Source organism: Plectropomus leopardus, chromosome 21 (assembly GCF_026936395.1).
Source record: "Plectropomus leopardus strain MGB_pleo_1.0 chromosome 21, ASM2693639v1, whole genome shotgun sequence".
NCBI lineage: Eukaryota > Metazoa > Chordata > Actinopteri > Perciformes > Serranidae > Plectropomus > Plectropomus leopardus.
The window spans coordinates 12,266,259-12,284,267 of NC_142196.1; the positions used below are offsets into that span (position 1 = coordinate 12,266,259).

General features: G+C 40.2%; 1 protein-coding gene across 2 annotated transcripts in view; it reads left to right on the forward strand.

Annotated features, from left to right (window-relative positions):
- The first annotated feature begins 1,582 nt into the window (after positions 1-1,582).
- cntnap2a (contactin associated protein 2a) overlaps positions 1,583-18,009 on the forward strand; it is a 376,461-nt gene continuing 360,034 nt past the window's right edge. Inside the window, exon 1 of one of the 2 annotated variants that reach the window (XM_088071612.1) lies at positions 1,583-2,179. In XM_088071612.1, coding sequence (XP_087927738.1) covers positions 2,077-2,179 — 103 coding nt within the window. In that variant the 5' untranslated portion in view covers positions 1,583-2,076. The remainder of the gene's footprint in view (positions 2,180-18,009) is intronic. The other variant, XM_042510367.2, reaches the window with a different exon arrangement.

Genomic DNA, 18,009 nt, shown 5'->3' on the forward strand with positions numbered 1-18,009 from the left:
GTCATAATCAATCCTTCATGTTCACATGAAGTAATAGAAATAAGTGAGACGTTACCACTGATGGAGCACTACATTCTGAAATTTCCATTTTCACTCACCATTTTCTTCATTGGGAAAAATGCTCTCTGCAGTTATGATAATCACACATTATATGCCGGACAGATGACAGTGACTCAGACATGACTGAGACATGATATTGAAAAAATGTGGACAGCCAGATATGGAAGGCAATTTGTCTCGATGAGAACAAATGCTTTCATTCATTTCTGAAGTGTATTTCTAGATTTTTTCCCTAATGATATAGCAAGAACAACACTGCCACAAAATGAGTCACCCTCATTACTGTAGAAAGTAATAAGCAGAGTACAGTACATGATAATTCTTCAAAGAAAGTGCTTTTACCTGCCTTTTTCGGGGGATTTTATACAAATAACCAAGATTACCTAGATAGATGGGGGAAGTTTATGAAATCTGAAGGGTGGTGATTAAGGATATACTGCCCAAATGAGACATTTATTGGTCCCTATTTTCAGTAAGATGTCTTTCTGTCAACCTTTTGTGACAACATGTAAATTTTGCAGTTAAACTATCCTGGAATCCTTATGAAGTCCCTACGGGATGTTTTTTTTTTTTTTTTTTGTTTATTTGTTTGTGTGTATTCTTGTTTGTTATTTGCTCATGTTTGTTTTCTAAATATGGAGTGATGTGGTCTCTTTGTGTTTTGTTTGTCTTACAAATAATTGATAAAAAAAAGAAAAGAAAGTGCCTTTACAGTTCAGAGGAAGAATTAGGCTGTGGCATACATATAGAAAAACTATCTTGGTATCTCAGCCGGCTCAATCAGGCATGTTGAGTCTTTCTAGTCTGTAATACTGAAAGATTTTGTATCTTGCAGACGTAAGATATCTGTCACTTTTTAAACCCATAGAGCTAAATAACAAGTGTAATTTCTTTAGATCAAGAATGAAAGTCCATTAACAAAATTCAGCTCTGAGCCCTTGAAATTTTTGAGAGTTACTTGAAAATAACTTGTGCTGTGGATCAACTCCCCGAAAAGATAAGCGTGCAATTTGAAAGCAATAAAACCGAGATTTGCCAAGTTAGAACGAATATATTCAAGAGGAGTGAAAGTGCATAATCACTGACAGATGTCTCCTCACTGCGGATAGACTTTTAAAAATAAACGTGTAATGATTTTGTTTCTCTTTTTTCTCCGTATGCATTAGATGGTATATTTTATGTAGATTTAACAACCCTGTAACATGCAGGGTAAGTTGAATAGAACAACTGAATACCACAATACTTTGGACTGTTTGTTAGTGAATCTTTTTTTTACTTCACTTCGCCAAAAAAGCATTTTAACAAGGACAGCATGTAGATAGAAGCGATAAAGGGAGACATAAGACCTAGAGACTGACTGAATTTCGAGTATAATTTTTTTGTAAGAGCTTTGGTTGTGATGAAAGGAGACGAATGCACCAAGTACAAGGCTACCACCACCTAGAGAAGGAGGGGGGCACTGTCTGGCTATAAGAAACGGAGAGACGTTTAGAGAAGGAGAGAGAGGCAGAAAGACTGAGATAAGTTCAGCACCACGGACAGCGCACCGGAGCGCTGGAGAGGAGAAATCAGTTCAGTGGATTTGAGCTGCGCACAGTCATGCCTCCTCCAACTACTGGAGCCGTTACTGTATAATAGAGTCGCACCCGGTCGTTCTCGTCCTGTGCAGGTGTGGACAGGGTTGTTTTTTTGGTTTTAGTCTGGAGTCGCTAAATAAGGAGGCGAGAGATAGCTGCAGAGAGAAGTGCGTTGCGCTTGCGAGCACAGGCCAGTGTGTTAGTCGGCGCGATCCTTACATCATCTCTTTATTGGAGAGAGAGAGAGACATACAGAGAGAGAGGGGGGGTGAGTGAGAGAGAGTGAGAGAGAGAGTCCGTGCAGCCAGGCTCCTCTTCGCCAGTCCTCAACTGCGAAGCGAGTCTGACGGACCGACTGGCGTTGCCACCACCCCGCTGTTTTTTTTCTGAGTGTTACCTCTCCCGCTCCCGCTCTGCTGCGTCCACACCGGCCGTGAAGATGCACCGGCACCGTCCTGCCCAGGGATTGACGTTGTTATTGCCGGTCGCTTTGTGGATTTTCAGCCATGTCAACTGTGTGCACGGAGCTTTGCCAACAACCCGTAAGTTGTTTTTTCATATTTTTTTTTGGAGGGGGGGGACGTGTCTCCCAGCGCTGGACGTGTGAGTGTGGACATGGTTGGGAAGCAGACCGAGCCTGTCTCGGGAGCAGAGCAGAGGGAGAGAGGTGCGCTTAACGGCTGGGTTGCAGGTATCCCCACGTTTGTGCCAGATGGGAAGCTCTCGGGAGCTTAAGCGCCAGGCTGCACCGAGGAAAGGGAGAGGGAGCGGGGTTTACCTTCTGAGTTTAGAACTACACGTGTTAACTCCTCGGGATCTCTGCTCCATTGACTTAAGCGCCCGGGATTTTGTGCCCGTCGGGTGATTCTGTTCACGGGTATTTAGGGCTTCCAGAAAGGGCTGGATTACTGAATGACATTTTAGTGTGTCATCTGAGGTTTTCTGTCTTTTGTGCTGTCTCAATTCTGAGGCACAGTGTATTTGAGAGACGACCAGTTTGAAACCTTTTCACAAATGGCTATTTTTAGCCTTTTCTGGATTTTTCGGATTGACATTATATATATATAATCCTTGTATTTCTTTTCAGACCATTTCTCTGGATTTGCCCGAAAAATCCAAATGCATTGGATTCGTTGAATGGGAGTTATGGTCCAATGGACTTGGAGGCTGAGTCTTCACTGTCAGTGACTCAGGGGCACATTAGAAATTTCTAATTTTGAGCCCACTGGTTTTGCAATCTAATTTGGGTCGTTCATTAAGTTTCAATGCAATTTGAATTTTGATTAGTCTTATCACCAGGTCTGGGCCTTTTTATTTATTTATTTTTATTTTTAGTCAAATGTAGTTTTCAGCAAACGGCCGCTGGAAAACTTTGAGAAAACTTACAGATCAGATAGCAATACATACCTTAAATAAAAAAAAGATGGATCTATTTTGTCCGGTAAATCCCCACGTATTTTAAAATTGGAAGGATTGGCCGAGGATGATATTTATTTGCTTATCAACAGATTGTTATTTTAGTATCAAGAGTTTTTATTACCCGGAACTGCATAAATTGTTGTGTTATTATGCATACTAACTGTATCATATACTGTTTTTTCATCTTACCATCTCTGGTATTTTAAAGCTCTAATGTGCAAATGTGGGTCATTTTAGAATAACCGTGTTTGGTTCTGTATTTTTTTTGGGAGTCATCCCCACTTTGTTCGGTGTCATTCCGATGTTTCTGACGGTAACTGAGCCGGTGTGACTGTGTGACTGATTCCCCCGGTGATCGCCAGGGCTTCTCGGGTCCCGGATGAATGTGTCCGGGGACGCGCCTCATTAATCATCCCATCCGGCAGACAACGACGGTGAGACGGCACCGCGAGCCGTTTGGGCGTGCGTGCGCGTGCATGCCCAGATATGTCCACGTGCGCACGTCAGCGAGTGTTACAGAGGGGAAAAGACGGAGAGTTAGAGGGGATGGGCGAATCGTGTTTCTTTCACAAAAGCTGTTGCTCATAAGAGCGACCTCACAGCGAGTAGGTGTCATAGTGACAACACTTTATTTATTAAACATTATTGATTCCTTTATGGAAATCCTCGGTACTCTTGCTCCCGTCAATATGCAGGTCTGACTGGGTCAGCATCAGAGTCCCCAGAGCATGTAGAGGTTCAGTGTCTTGTTTAAGAAAACTTCAGCAGGGGCTTGAACAAGGTTTATTTAAAGACTTGTAATGAATAAAATATAAAACATTTAGACCTGTTGAATCTTTGAAACTAAAATGTCTATCTAAATTATTACTTATCATATAAATGTTTTTACATAAATGTATGATTTTTTAAATGTCAGGCTCCTGCACAAAATTATAAGCCCCACAGTATTAAAAGTGATAGTACAAAATATAAAAGAAAAGTCACCGTTAACATAGCGTCATAAAGATTATCCTACAAATACTGAGGTAAAACGGATTTTCATACAATCATATTTATACAAATCCGTTATTGCCGGTATCAATCACGTTATCACTCTATAACCTGTTGCATAAAAATATATGTTGCATTACAAATTATGCGACAACAGGAATATCAAAGCGCGGAGAAGGATCAGGGCATGATTTGCGAGATGGAAGGCAAGCAAGCAAGCGTGTGTGCGATGGAGAGAGAAAAAGAGAGGGAAAGTCATACAAACAGCATGTTGAATCGCACCAGCGGTTCCACCGCTGAGCTCAAATCTGAGTGCTGACTTTATCCCTCCTCAGACACTAGATGTGAAACACTTGGGGGAATAGACAGTGTCATTGCGACCAATGGTCTGAGGCATGGACTAAAAAAAGATTAACATTTCCATCCTAGCGGGGCAAAGGCGCTCGCAGACTAAAAGTCAATGGTGTGGTTGACCCACTGACTGTGTGGAGTTTCCCAAGTGCACGCTGAAAGTGGTTCTATGAGGCACTATGCGTATCAATGAAAGAAAGAGAGAGAGAAAAATAATAAAAGGATTTGATGTGTTTTGCCCATCTGTGTATTGTTTTACATGCATTTGCATGTTCAACTATATGTGCATGCGTGTATCTTTCCGCACACACTTGTATGTTGAACAGTATTCCAGGGATTTTCTCCTACACAAACCTCGCCTAAAGCGTCTGTCAGTTTTATATTCCATTCCAGTATCACTTAATTGGCTAGCGTGGTGATATTAAGTGCGGAAGATCTATTGCGGGATGACAAAATTAAATTAACATACACACAGACACATACAAGCATATGAGAACACTCAGAGATACAAACTCACACAAGAACAAAGGTGCAGACACAGCCACAGGCGCTCACATGACTGAAGAAAGTAGATTGCGTTTGTCCTTCTACTTCAGCTGTAATGAGTTGTCAGTGTACATTGTGTAAATTTGTTGTTGTAGTGTGTCTGAGGTTTCTCATACTCCATCATCATATCTTATTATCATCGCTACATCATTTTTTTTTCCATTTACAATTGAAATCAACACGTTTCCCTGTTGAAGATGGTTGACATGGCAGATTTCTGGCAGGAATATCGTCAGAAACGCATATTGTGTGTTAATATGTGACGTAGTGTGCTTAAAGTATATTTTATAGGCATAGATATTTGGGCCGGTCATACAGTATTCATGAATGTCAACACTTTACTTTAACCTCACTGGGTGAACAGCAAATCTTTCCTTTAATCAGCCTTGAACTCTTTGCACCTTTGCTATTTATCACTCCCCGTGTAAAGGACAGGGTTTAAATTTTAAACATTCTCAGCAGCAGTGTGAAATGTGCCTTTAAGTCAGTGTGTTAGTGACACTGTGGGTGGCTAAATGGGATGCCCCTAGAGCCTGTCTGATATAGAATCAGATTAGCCTTTTCTCATCTCATTAAGCGTGCCAGGCCGTTTGACATAGACATCAGTCTGGTTGCACCTCCAGGGCCACAGAGGGCAAGACAGCGTTTCCTGTTCTTCAGTATAATTCATTATATACCATGAGAAACAAAAAAAGGAAAAAAAAAAACATGTTGCATTCTGTTGCCAACTCCAATTTTCATAGTTGAATTTGAAGCATTAAATAGTTCCTCCCATAATAATTGACTGGGGGATGGCTAAGGGACGCCCATTCAGCTGCAGCGTCTGTATCTAAGTGTCTAATTTTAATATTTGGCTAGTTGTGGCTGATACAAAGCAAACGAGATAATAAGCTGGTATGTCTTCACAGTCTGCTACAGTAATGAAAAAAAAGTATTTCTTATTTCTAATGTCAACAAATGAGTCACTGTTTTTATTATTATCATATCATCACTCGATGCCAGTTGTGTAGCCCTGTATCTTGATTGTGTGTATGTGTGTGTGATGGCTCCCAGTAGGAGGTGGTAATAATAGGATTAGAGCTGGAGGAAGCAGACTGGTTTGGCTCAGATTAGATCAGCTCAGTTCTTGGTGTTTAGTGTTGTTTGGCTGCCGTGTATTTTCATGTGTGCACCTGCCCGTGTTTAGGTTGCATATGTGTTTGTCCTCATGCTAGATTTATCACGCATTGAGTCAAGTGATCCAGAGTCGGGAAATAAGGTCTAATTGTTAATTGCCATTTTTCTCTTCTGACCAGTCTGCCTCTGTCTAAATTGCTCTCTTCCTCCTGCTTTTTTAATCTATTGCTCCTTTGCACTCCCTCTATTTTCAATATATGTCCCTCTGCTTCTTTTTGTCATTTTCTTTCCACCTCCTCCTTTCCCTGCTCGCCTGTCCTAATGCCTTTAAAAAAACCCTAATGCCCTTCTCCCTGTTTTAGCTGTCTTATCCATAACTACTGCTGATGATTCCTCTTACTACCTCTTCCTCCTTCCCCTTTTGTCTCAGAGTCCCCCGCCTTTCTCTCATTATTTCAAACTGTTTTTTTTCTCTTTCGCCTTCTGCCCTTTTTCTTGTCCCTAACTATCTCTAATTCTCTTTATCCGTACTTGGCTCTCCTTAGTGGTTTTATCATCTGGCCATAATCACTTTCCTCCCCCCTGTATTTTTTCGTCTTCTGTTTTCATCCGCCCAGTCTCTCTCCTCACAATCTGTCCCCTCTCGTCCCACTCCCGATTACTAATATGTTTGATAAAACGTCCACACTAGCCACTTTTAAAGGGAGTAACGTAATGCGCCCACTTGTGCATTCTCATGCAAGGTCTCAAAGCAGCATCTACTCTGTGTGTCCAGCCTGACTGACATGGATCACAGTCAGACAGTCAGCCACACTGTGTTCTCCTCTTTCGGCCTCATCCAGATCTTAAAAATAATTTTCCCCATCAGAGTATAAATATTTTATCCCACTGAAACAGAAATGAATTCATGACAGTTCTTTTAAGACAAAAATGCTTGACCTATCCACTGCAAAAAGCACTTTATTTTCATAGCATAAGGAATCAGAATTGCTTCATTTCACTGCAGTCCATAATAAATGAATATGAATTTGACTTGACAAGGATATCTTAACAACTTGCATAGTAAGACATTATAATAATAATATGACACAGAAGTCAACTGAAACCTTTGCACATTTAAAAACAAACATGCACAAAGTTAATTTCACTAAAAGATTCAGACTGACATATTGAAAGGGTTTTTTGCCGATTTTCTTATTAGTGTCATAGATCACATGCATAGCAAACATCTAATAGTAAGAAATGAATTGTCAGAGCCAGAGCACCATGACGTAACTGTTTTCTTTTTTTCTACTCCCTGTCAGCTTTTTTTACTTGGACTGCTATATGGGTCTCCTTGAAGAATTGAAATTTCTCTCTTGAAAGTGAATTCTACTGCGAGGCTATCTATGTTTCATCGTGGGAGCAAGGCCACAGTGATACAAATGTGCACTGACAAGTCATGCAGCGTAATTCCCTTAACAATGTCAGTATCGTAACATGCACACACACACATTCCCAAACACACAGAGGCTCACACCATAGAGCTCACACACACAAACCTGTCGAGGTCATTAAATGTCACTGACTTGCATCATTGAAAACTCAACCCCTGTAATTGTGTAATTATGCATTTAAAAGTACACGTGTATGCATGCGTCATTTTGTGACCGTAAGTGTGTGTGCGTGCGTGTGTGTGTGCGCGAGCGCTTGTGAGTGTGCAGGCATGTGCAAATGTGCAGTATCTCAAAGTTATTCTAGTGGAATGTGTTCTTATTAGAACCCGTCAGAATCTGTCCACCTCGTTATACAGAGGTCTCTGTGATGGAGAATAGGTTGGCAGGGAAGGAGGACGAAGAGAAGAAGGATAAGGGACGAGGCAACATTTATCAGAAAAGAAAGAAGGATGAGGAGAGACAGCTCAAGGAAAGATGGTCAGGAGGCGAGGATTCTCTCTGACACCTTGTCTTTCGATATTACTGTTGTTATTATAATCTCTAGTTGCATCAGTCAGAAAATGGACTGGGCTGTGTCACCCAATAATGCACTTCACTTTGGTGATACCTGGCTTTTTAACAACTTGATTGATCATATAATAGCCTTCATAATTGCCTTTTAGTTGATGTGAATATCCACTTACTACGCTTATTTTACATCATCATCACCACTGTCATCATCATAATTATCATTTTTAATTGGTCTCTGTGGGACTTACAGTAGAATTACAAAGTGTCAGGGGATACAAGATAAAAAAAAAAGTTATAAAATAACAACCAAGAATTAAATTAAGAAATAGACTGCTGATAACAAAAAAGATACCAAATAAATTCTGAAGAACAGTGAACAAATACAAGAAATAAAAGAGCGGTACAAACTAAAAAATTTATTAGGAAACCTGACTGAGTAACCCTCTGTATATAGTTCCTGGACTCCACCTTTTTTCCCTGGTGGATGTCACTGTGAGCTTGAACTTGGCAGAGAAGTTTCCCAAAACTATACCGAATGGAGTTGAAATGTTGTTTGTTTTAGCGTAAAATGTTCCAGTTAAATCACCAAAAGGAAGCTAATAGATAAGGGACAACATCCGGCTGAGAGACAGAGAAGGTTTAGACACACTAAATGGAGCAGAGATGGTTCTAACCATTGTACATGTTGTTGAACATCCAAAGCTGGGGAGGGCATCAGAGAAAATAATTAAAATTGCTAGTGTAACAATGAGAATATGACCCCTCACTGGCATCCCACCATGCCCACCATCCTTTACGCAGCTTGTGTAGCTGCTGACAGGGACTGAATCCGAGGTGCTGTCGTGGTGGGCAAGGCCCTTCTAGTCAGGTGATTTAGTCTTCTGTTTTAATTGTCTCAACCACATTCAGGAGTGTCCTAAATTTTCGGATAAATGCACACACTGATTTATGCAACCGGTGTCTGAAAATCGATACTAACACTACAGGCATTATATGACTTGGCAGAATAATAACATCGATGTATTTGTGTTTGTTTTAATTGTTATTGATAAAATAATAGCATTTATTGAAAATTTGGTGCATGGTTTAATTACAGTGGCATGTTATTGCTTCCGTACATATTGCTGTTTCAAAGTACAGCTTGTCATCAGTCATTGATTGATTTTACATCAGAAATTTCTTGTTTAGTGGTTGGGTGCAGGAGTTGCCTCCACTTTGAGATTGAGTTCCTGTACCACATGGAGGCAGTAAACACCTCAGTGGTCTCCCCTGGGATGATTCTCCAGAACATGTTTTTTGCGCTTTGTGTTTGCCTCAAATCCAAGTTGATTGTCTCCCAGCTAACGTCTTACTGCTCATTAACTCAGGCACTATTATTAAGGAAATATGATAATTTCTTTGATAATTGTTTTGAGCATTCAGGCATGACTGACATGGTCCCTGACTTGGAAAGCAAAAATGATCCATATGCCAAGTATACGCACAAAAATGTCTTAAAAATGTATTAAAAATATGTTTGAGCGCCATAAAAAATGTGATAATCAGAACTGTAGAAAGATTTTGTTATATGGCTACTGCTCTGCATAAACATCTTCAAATTATGTTAAACTTTTCATTGAGAAAAAACACCCTCCTTATACCTTCCTTTGACTTGAGTGCAATATTAGATACCAAAGTATTATTTTACTACAACATTGCAGAAGACATGTTATGGCATGGGGAGCACTGATTTATCTTACATACATTATTTAGTCCTAGTGGGTACATTACATAGTGAGTACAGTGATTTAATGAGACTTTGAGTTAATTACATTAACTAATTAGTTATTGCTCATGTAAAAATAATCTCCATACATTACTAAATCATTAGCCCAGAGTTTTTCACTGATTCACCAACATAAAGACGTAATCCTTGACTATAGAGTTGCATTGAGCTTATTGTCAGTAGACAATTAAACTGTTACTTTTGCTTGTCTTCCTCTTGAGTTTAACCTATATTCTGCAACATTAACCCTTTGAAATGCACATGCATGATGGGTAGAGTGATGAATCTGGGGATTACATACTAAAAAACTGCAGTGCAACATCTGTCAGAACCTGCACGCACTCACTTATGCACGCACAGCTGCACCCTTCACTCATTCATATTGAGTCTGGCCATGTCTCTCTTTCACTTTCCATATTTTTGGTCTCTCCATGCATGCAGTAGGTAGCATATTCGAAATGTGACAGTATGTGTGTGAGAGAGAGTTTGTGTGTTTGTCAGACCGTGCATGTACGTACATGTGCGCCTGCACAAGTCCCTTTCCGTCATAATGGATGTTGGAAATCTAGCCACCAGCTCATGTGGAAGAGTGCGGTGGAAAAGGGCATTGTGCCGCAGCTAAGACAAATGTTGTTATTACTCTCAGCCTTTGCATTCAATTTGTTTTTTAAGCCGCTTGAATACCCCATTTACAGCCCAAGATTAAGTGAATTAATCTTTGAGCTACTTCCATTGAAGAAACACTCCTCTTTTTTTCTCTTTAGACTCAGAGGAAAAGCACAGAGGCAGAATGGGAACGTACTGTAGCCAACAAGTCACTTGGAAAACATAACCTGTGTATTTCTGTGTGTGTATCTCTATTTTGGTATTGTGAAGCTACAATGTCTGCATGTTCATGTCCTGACCATGTGCATGACTTGCTCTCTCTGTGTGTGTGTGTGTGTGTGTGTGTGTGTGTGTGTGTGTGTGTGTGTGTGTGTGTCTTACTCTGTTGCGTGTATGAGTGTAAGTGGAAATAAAGGAGGAAGAGGCAATGAAAAGGGGACGACATGCAATTGGAAAAGCAAACTGGAGTTGTCTGCCATGTTAAATGCGTACATTTGTGCTAAAATTACACCAGTGCTTCCAATAGATTTGGCTTAGTGAGAAATACAGTAGATTTCTAAGTGTGTGCATGTGTGAGCGTGTATATTTGGATGTGTTTTTGTCATCTGTGTTGTAAAAGGACATGTTTGCTGTATTCCTTGGATGTGCATGACTGGAAGTGTGTGTGTGGGAATGGATTTAAGAGTGCAAAAAAAATTAAGTTAGTTGAAGTTGCTTGCATTGTGCACACATGCACTTGTGGCAAGTGTGTGTCTGTGTGGATGAACTCAGCCAGGAGGAAACAGTGGTTAAGGTGCACAGTAATTGGGATGTCAAACAGGCCTGTTCTCTTGCAGAGTCTTGGAAAGAGCTCTAGCAGGGTTGCCACAAACACAAGGATTCACACAATTGTGTGTGTGTGTGTGTGTGTGTGTGTGTGTGTGTGTGTGTGTGTGTGTGTGTGTGTGTGTGTGTGTGTGCGTGCGTGTGCGTGTGTGTGTTTGTGTTTTATGTATTATTGCAAGGGTCCTGATCTGACTTTTCAATATGGGGTGTCTGCTGATAAAATTTTTGATCCTTTTCTCGTTCAACTTATATTCACCTAAATATTTTCTAAATATGTATCTGATACATTGAAACAACAGTTATAGCCTTATAAATCCTGCTCACCTTAAATCCTTCCAAACTAAAAGACTGTTAAACTTAGATTACTGATGGATGTTAAAGAATGTTTAAATCAACGAATGCCTGAAATTGAAGTCTCATGATCCACCAGAGAGAAGACACCACTGTCTGTTCACAGTTGTTACAGTGATGCTTCTTTAAACTCGTAAATAATGTTTGGCAGACTAAAGACACTGTTTCGGAAAGAGCACACAAACACAAAACAGCAAAAATGAATTTTGGCTTGCTGTCAAGTTACTTGCTGAGTCAACATTGAAGATTCTGTATGTGACATCAAGAGCATTAACACAGAAGGAAATAATTACTTGCTATGTAAAGATATAGTGGAGTAATGGCGTCCTGAGCAGAGAATGAAGTCACGCTCCCTGTGTGTGTGCGTGTGTGTGTGTGTATTTGAAATCCCAGCTTCTTTTTGTTGTGTGGAGACAATTCATATGCTTCGAATTACGTAAACAGACCATTTACATAGAAGGTAGAAGGTAGAATTATTAGTCATTTTTTAAACAAAGTTTAGTAAAACGAGATTTCATCTGCTACATCTTCAGAGTTGAAGGATGCGTTGATTACAAACAGCAGCTACTATGACGATTCCATTTGGTTGCTTGGTGATGTTGCTGCTGGTGGCATCGTTCAATTCCTGCATTCCAACAAGGTCTGCCCATCCAATGCAACAGCTTGATCCAGGATGTTAGGGGTTAGCCCTCTCTCTGTGAAGATGTGCGCAGAGCAGACTCTGATTTCCTGTTGCTGAGTGAGCCTCAGTTGCGTCTCATCCACTCCACTCTCCTGCAACTGAACATTAGCCAGAGGAAGACTTGGTAGAGGAACAGCTCTCGGTCCAAGTTGGGTCAGCCTCACCCTGATTCAGGCTCTAGCTTTCAGTTTCGTTTATCCCCCTGTGTCTACATAGTGTTTTTTTTTTCTTAGCGCCAGCGTCCTTTTTCAATTGATCTCTATGAGTAGCAGCTGTATGCGGCTGTATGCGGCCACCTGGAGAAAAAGCGCTTTAACCGGTATCTTTTATCTGAGCACTTTGTGCCTTTTTGTGCAGCTGCTCTGAGCGCTTTGAGTTGAAAATCTCTGAACTTTCCAGAAAGGCGCTGGTGATGTCACTGAGGCTCTTTTAGCTAAGCTGCTGTCACAACAAAGATAGAAAAGCCCATTTGTGGGAGCAGATTTGCTGGTGGGCACTGGATGTTGCTGGTGAGCGTTGTGCTTTTATCACTGTATTGTTGTGAGCTTGTTGTTCATTGTGTAGTCAGCCCTCTGTTAACATAGAGCCACATTAGCCTACTAGCTAATGTTAATTTTGAGATTCTGTTGTCATAGAAACAAAACCCAAGTGCAGGGCATCAAAAAGCGCTGGGAGCAGTCTTATGAAGCTAAAGGAGAGCAGGGCTGCAACACCAGCAAGTTAAGATGAAAAAAAACACAGTGTGGTTCAGTAAAGAAACAGTCAGATTTTGTTTTAGCCAATACTCATCAATTAAAATATACTTGAATTGCCCCTAATTATTATCCTTGGGATTGGCCCATGACATCCCAGGTAATTTTGCTTTGGTGCCTCTGTTGGTATGTGCATGCACAGTGCAGGAAACTTGTTTCTACATAGTCTGTAGGTAATACCACCTGCGTTGGCTTTAACACATCTTATTGTGTGGTGGTGGGGCAATGAGTAGCTTCAGGGGACCACATGCTTGTGACTGTCAGTGTGTATGTCTGTGTATGGCCGAGGTTTGGTGTGTGCACGGGGGGGGGCACTTTTTTGTGATAAAAAATAGCATCATGTGTCTAAGATGGAGGAAAAAGAGAGAGTTTAGGTGAGATGTGGATGTGGTCCATTAGCTCTGGTTCAAGATGCTGTTACAGCGTAGGCTAAGATTAGTCAGACAGGGGTCATTGCTTCCTCTTTATACCTTTCTTTCACCTGCCTTCTCTCTACCTTCCTCTATATTTCTCTTTCACTGTGGCTTTCTTTCTTTTTTTTCCCCTCTTGGTCACCATCTGTCTTTGTCTGTGTGCTCGTCTCTCTCCTTTCCTCATTTCTCTCATCCGTACTCTAGACTGTTTTATTCACTCAGGCTGCCTTTTACTCTTATCCACCTCATTATTCTTTCTCCCTATTTAATGCCACCTTGTTTAGGTCTCTCTTTGCATTGCTTCCCCATTCATATCCTGGTCATCTGTATTTCTTTAACCGTTTTGTCTTTTTTTTATATTGCTTTCTGATCCTTCTCCTCTTTGTGCATGTTTCACCTCTTCCTAAAGCTGTCTAGATTATCGGGTCTAAACAACACTGAGAAAACAATTACAATTACATGACAAAAGCAGCAAGTCTAAGTTTGGTGACCATGACACCATGCTGGACCCACAGCTCTTTTCATATTAGTTTTGCACCATAAACACTATAGGGCCTGCATTTGTGTCCAAAATGGCTTCAGTCCTGCTTTGAATGCCTTTACAGACATATTTAGCTTTATTGTATACAGAGAAATATTTTCTTGAAGAGGGAGTAAAATAAGAAATCAACAAGTGTGACACATCAGTTAAGTTAATGGCACATTTAGACAGCAGATGTCCTCAATTGATCCTGGCTGTGCCTTTTGCTCTTTATTAATCAACTACTTCCTTTTAGAAATGGCAGTCCACTAAATAAGATTTTTGTATAGCTTGCATTTTATTAGTCAGTGATTTTCATTACTGCTAACTCTACCTCCGCACTGACTGGCTCAGTGAAATTTGTGTCAGCTGCTTGGACTCTTTTAGGGTAGGAACTGTGGCCAATGAATAAATACATGAACCAGTTCCTGCTGGTGAAAAAAAAAGAGTTAAGTTCCTAAGTTCTCCAAAGGGTTTCAGTTACTAAGAAATGTTTCTTTACTGGAATGTAGTATGTTTCTTTTTCTGCCACCGTCCCTCCTCCCACACACAGTACAGTCTGCAAAATGCTCTCCAGCAATAATTCCAGTTAATCCTGACCTTTGTGGAAGGAGGTCAAATTACTAATTAATGTATGCTGTGTGAGTTTATTAAGAATGAGCTTGATTTAGAGCTGCTGAAAGTGCCACAAAGACAATATTAAAGACAGCAGCAGAGCTGTAGATTGAGTTAGGTCAATCCTTTAGCAGCTCAGTTGATTAATTTGGAATTTCATTAATTCCACATTAAACTGTTGGTTAATGAGTGCAGAGTGTTGAAATTCACGGTATGCTTCACATTTCCAAATCATGATCCCAAATGGAAATATTTGGGAATTAGTTTTAATATCATTACTTAAGAAATGCTCATCCTGTCTGCTGGCACCTCTATTAGATGTCTAGAGATGAAACGATGATGGCCAACATGGAGGGGATTACAGCATGGCTGATCGCAGATCAGTTTCAGCTCTTTAATCTGTGTCTGGGACGAACAGGGATGCTGACTGAATACGTGGCAGAGAGAAACACACACAGAAATAAGAAGACGGGCAGACAGGAAACATCAAATCTGATTTATAGATTATAGATTATCTACTCAGCCAGCACCCTAACATGCTCGTGTATATCAGCAGCCTAAGTGATGGATAGAATATGTAAGCATTCGGATTCCTGCGTGCACGTCCGAGTATAAAGGGGTTAGCTAAGGTGTGTAAGTGCGTGTGCTTGTATGCGTGCATTCATAAGTATTTCTGAGCAGATTTCTCTGAGCGTTGTTAAGGGAATGCACAATCACACGCCACATAAACTCATGTACGTACGTACGCACGCACACAGACACACACAAATGCACACACATACATGGTACAGCAGAAGTCTTCCTTGCTTTTTACTAAGGAGGCAGAAAAGTGAGCTATCGATTAACTGTAAGGCGGAGGAGAGGCGAACGCTCTTTGGCATTCTCTGAAGGACACGGTGCAAAGTGCTGCCCTAAAAGCTCAGTGTGGGGTCTGATCCTTTGGCTGGATGTGAAGCTAGTGTCATCTGTGCATTGAAGTGTGCAGTCAAGTTTTTATAGTCCCTGGTGGTCAATGACACAGGCAGTCAGCTTTGCTTGCAGATGGTGGTGGTCAGTCAAGCAAAAAATCTCTTTGTTTTGTATTTCTATTGTTATTCATTTATTTTATTTTTAGAATAGTACCCTCCTCCTCACAGCGCTCATCCTATCAGTTGTGTAATTTAATGATCTTTGGGTATTAATTATGAATGAAGTGTCATTATCTTTATTATTGTTTTCATGTTATATACCTAGATTTTTTTATTCATTTATCAGTTCAGCCAAGTTTCAACATTGTTGACTTATTCTTTGGCATTACTTTGTGACATTCAACCCACTACTTCATGCTGACAGAAAGATTATCTTTGACTGGGTTTCTTGATCCAGTTTGTTGTGGGTCAGTAGCCTAATTGGTGAACACAGTTTCAGTCTTTTTAGTAATTGTAAGTAATTGCCTTTCAGCAAAATTAGTCAATTTTTATTTAGTGTTTTATACAAGACAAATACAAAAATAAGATAACTGTGGCTTTCTAAATAGAAAATACCATTCTCGCTGAATCTGTACCTCTGATAAGTAAATATGAATGTCAGTCAGTATGGCTTCTTAAATGTATACTAATGTATAAAACTGAACCTGTCTGACATTTGTTAGGGAGAAAAGAAACGTATATTGCCATTTGCCAGCCATAAATCTGAATCAGATGGACAACTCATTTTTATTAACAAAACAGCAAAGGTAACCAGTTTTAAGAATCAGTCCTTTGACAAACTTAAGACTGTAGCGGCTTTAGTAAGAGGCTGTGGCAAGATTCCCCAATTTGAAAGAGAGTGACAGGCCCTTTAGAGCGGGATGGCTGCCACATTTATTGGGCTCTAGATAATGTCAATTGCCAATTAAAGTGCACTGTGTGTATTGTAATACTTCAAAATGCTCCATCCATTAAATGGATGGGACCACAATTGCACAAGTGAACTACAAACATTTTTATTCATGGATGTTTTTTGAAAAGAATCAAACTCTGTTCATTCATCAGTTTAACCAAAGCAAAATTGTTAAATAGGAAATAACTGAATAGTTTTCTCTTTCCTGCTCTTTTCTTTCTGTCTTCTGGATGCTCAAACAAAATCAGGCAATCACGCTTACACTTGGACTCTATATGCAGACATACACACACAAACAGAAATGCTGAAACACACAAACTCTGTGGGCTACTTTCTTCTCCCGGATGAAGGGGGCATGGAAGAGAGGAACAGAGGACAAGGGCACTGGAAGTGTTGTGTTTAGTCAGCAGAGTGTGTCAGTCAGCTAATGGACAGACAGGCCACAGACTCACCCTGAATGGGATCCAAAACCATTAGCAACTCGCACACTTCAAAGGGTGGTAATGGGTGACCCTGTGAAACCATCCTAATGTGGAGTGTGAATGTCTGTGTGTGTGTTATTTACCTCTGTGCATGCTAGTTGTGCATCCAGGCTTGTTTGTGCATGTGAGGTTCAGAGTGTTAATCCCCTGACTCGCCGCAAAGACAGGTCGATGCAGAGATAAATTTCTAAAAATAGAATGACTGTTTTTTCTCACTTGGAATCTTAATGAGATTGTATTGGTTAGCCCAGTATGTGCTAAAAATGATCTTGAGAATCCTGGACGTAGCCCTGTGTGCATCTATCTCAATGAGTTGTGTTTTATATTTTATAGATACAGAGGTTAGATTATTTAGAATTAAATAATAAGGTAGAATACAATACTGAATTACCTGTAAAAAAAAAAAAAAAAACATTCTTATGAGTATTAGCTGTACTTATTGTTAGAAAATGTAGGCATGCTAACACAGTAAACTAAGTGGAGAGTGCGGCATCACAGAGCACTTCCATGGCTGTAGACTCATGGTGTGTCTATGTAGAAAGTGCTTCAGTCGTGTTTTCTCAGTGGTCTGGGTCAGCCATATCCAGTGTCATGTAATGTTTTGATGCATTTTCATTTTCATTGCACAGCTAACATTTGCACCATATGGAAAAAGGCTGTCTTAGAAGTTTGACTTCAAGGTTTTCTGCCAGAAAGCCCTCTCTCAATTTAGGAAAAAGATCATGGTTTGGATTGAAATGAAAAGATATCTGCATTCATACTGTCAGAAAGCCCTGAAAGCAGCCTTCTCTCATGTGGATACAGAACATACTACATGTCAAATACCAGTGACCTACACTTAATACTGTGCCTGAACGCGTCTTGTATGGACACAGATGGCACACGGCTGTGCTACACCTTTCTTTGTAGCCATGGTGTTATAGTATTTTTACACAGGAAGTGTTTCAGCTGTGTTTTTCACATTTAAGACACAGAAACAACACTCGTAAACACAACTTGGCACATATTTTTGCAGTCTATTTTGTTCCACATTGACCTACACTTTTTTAGTCTTTATACTAAGAAAAGAATAATGTTCTGATTTCTTTTCACTTGAGCACTTTTGCACTATGTAAGCATTTTATGTAAAGTGA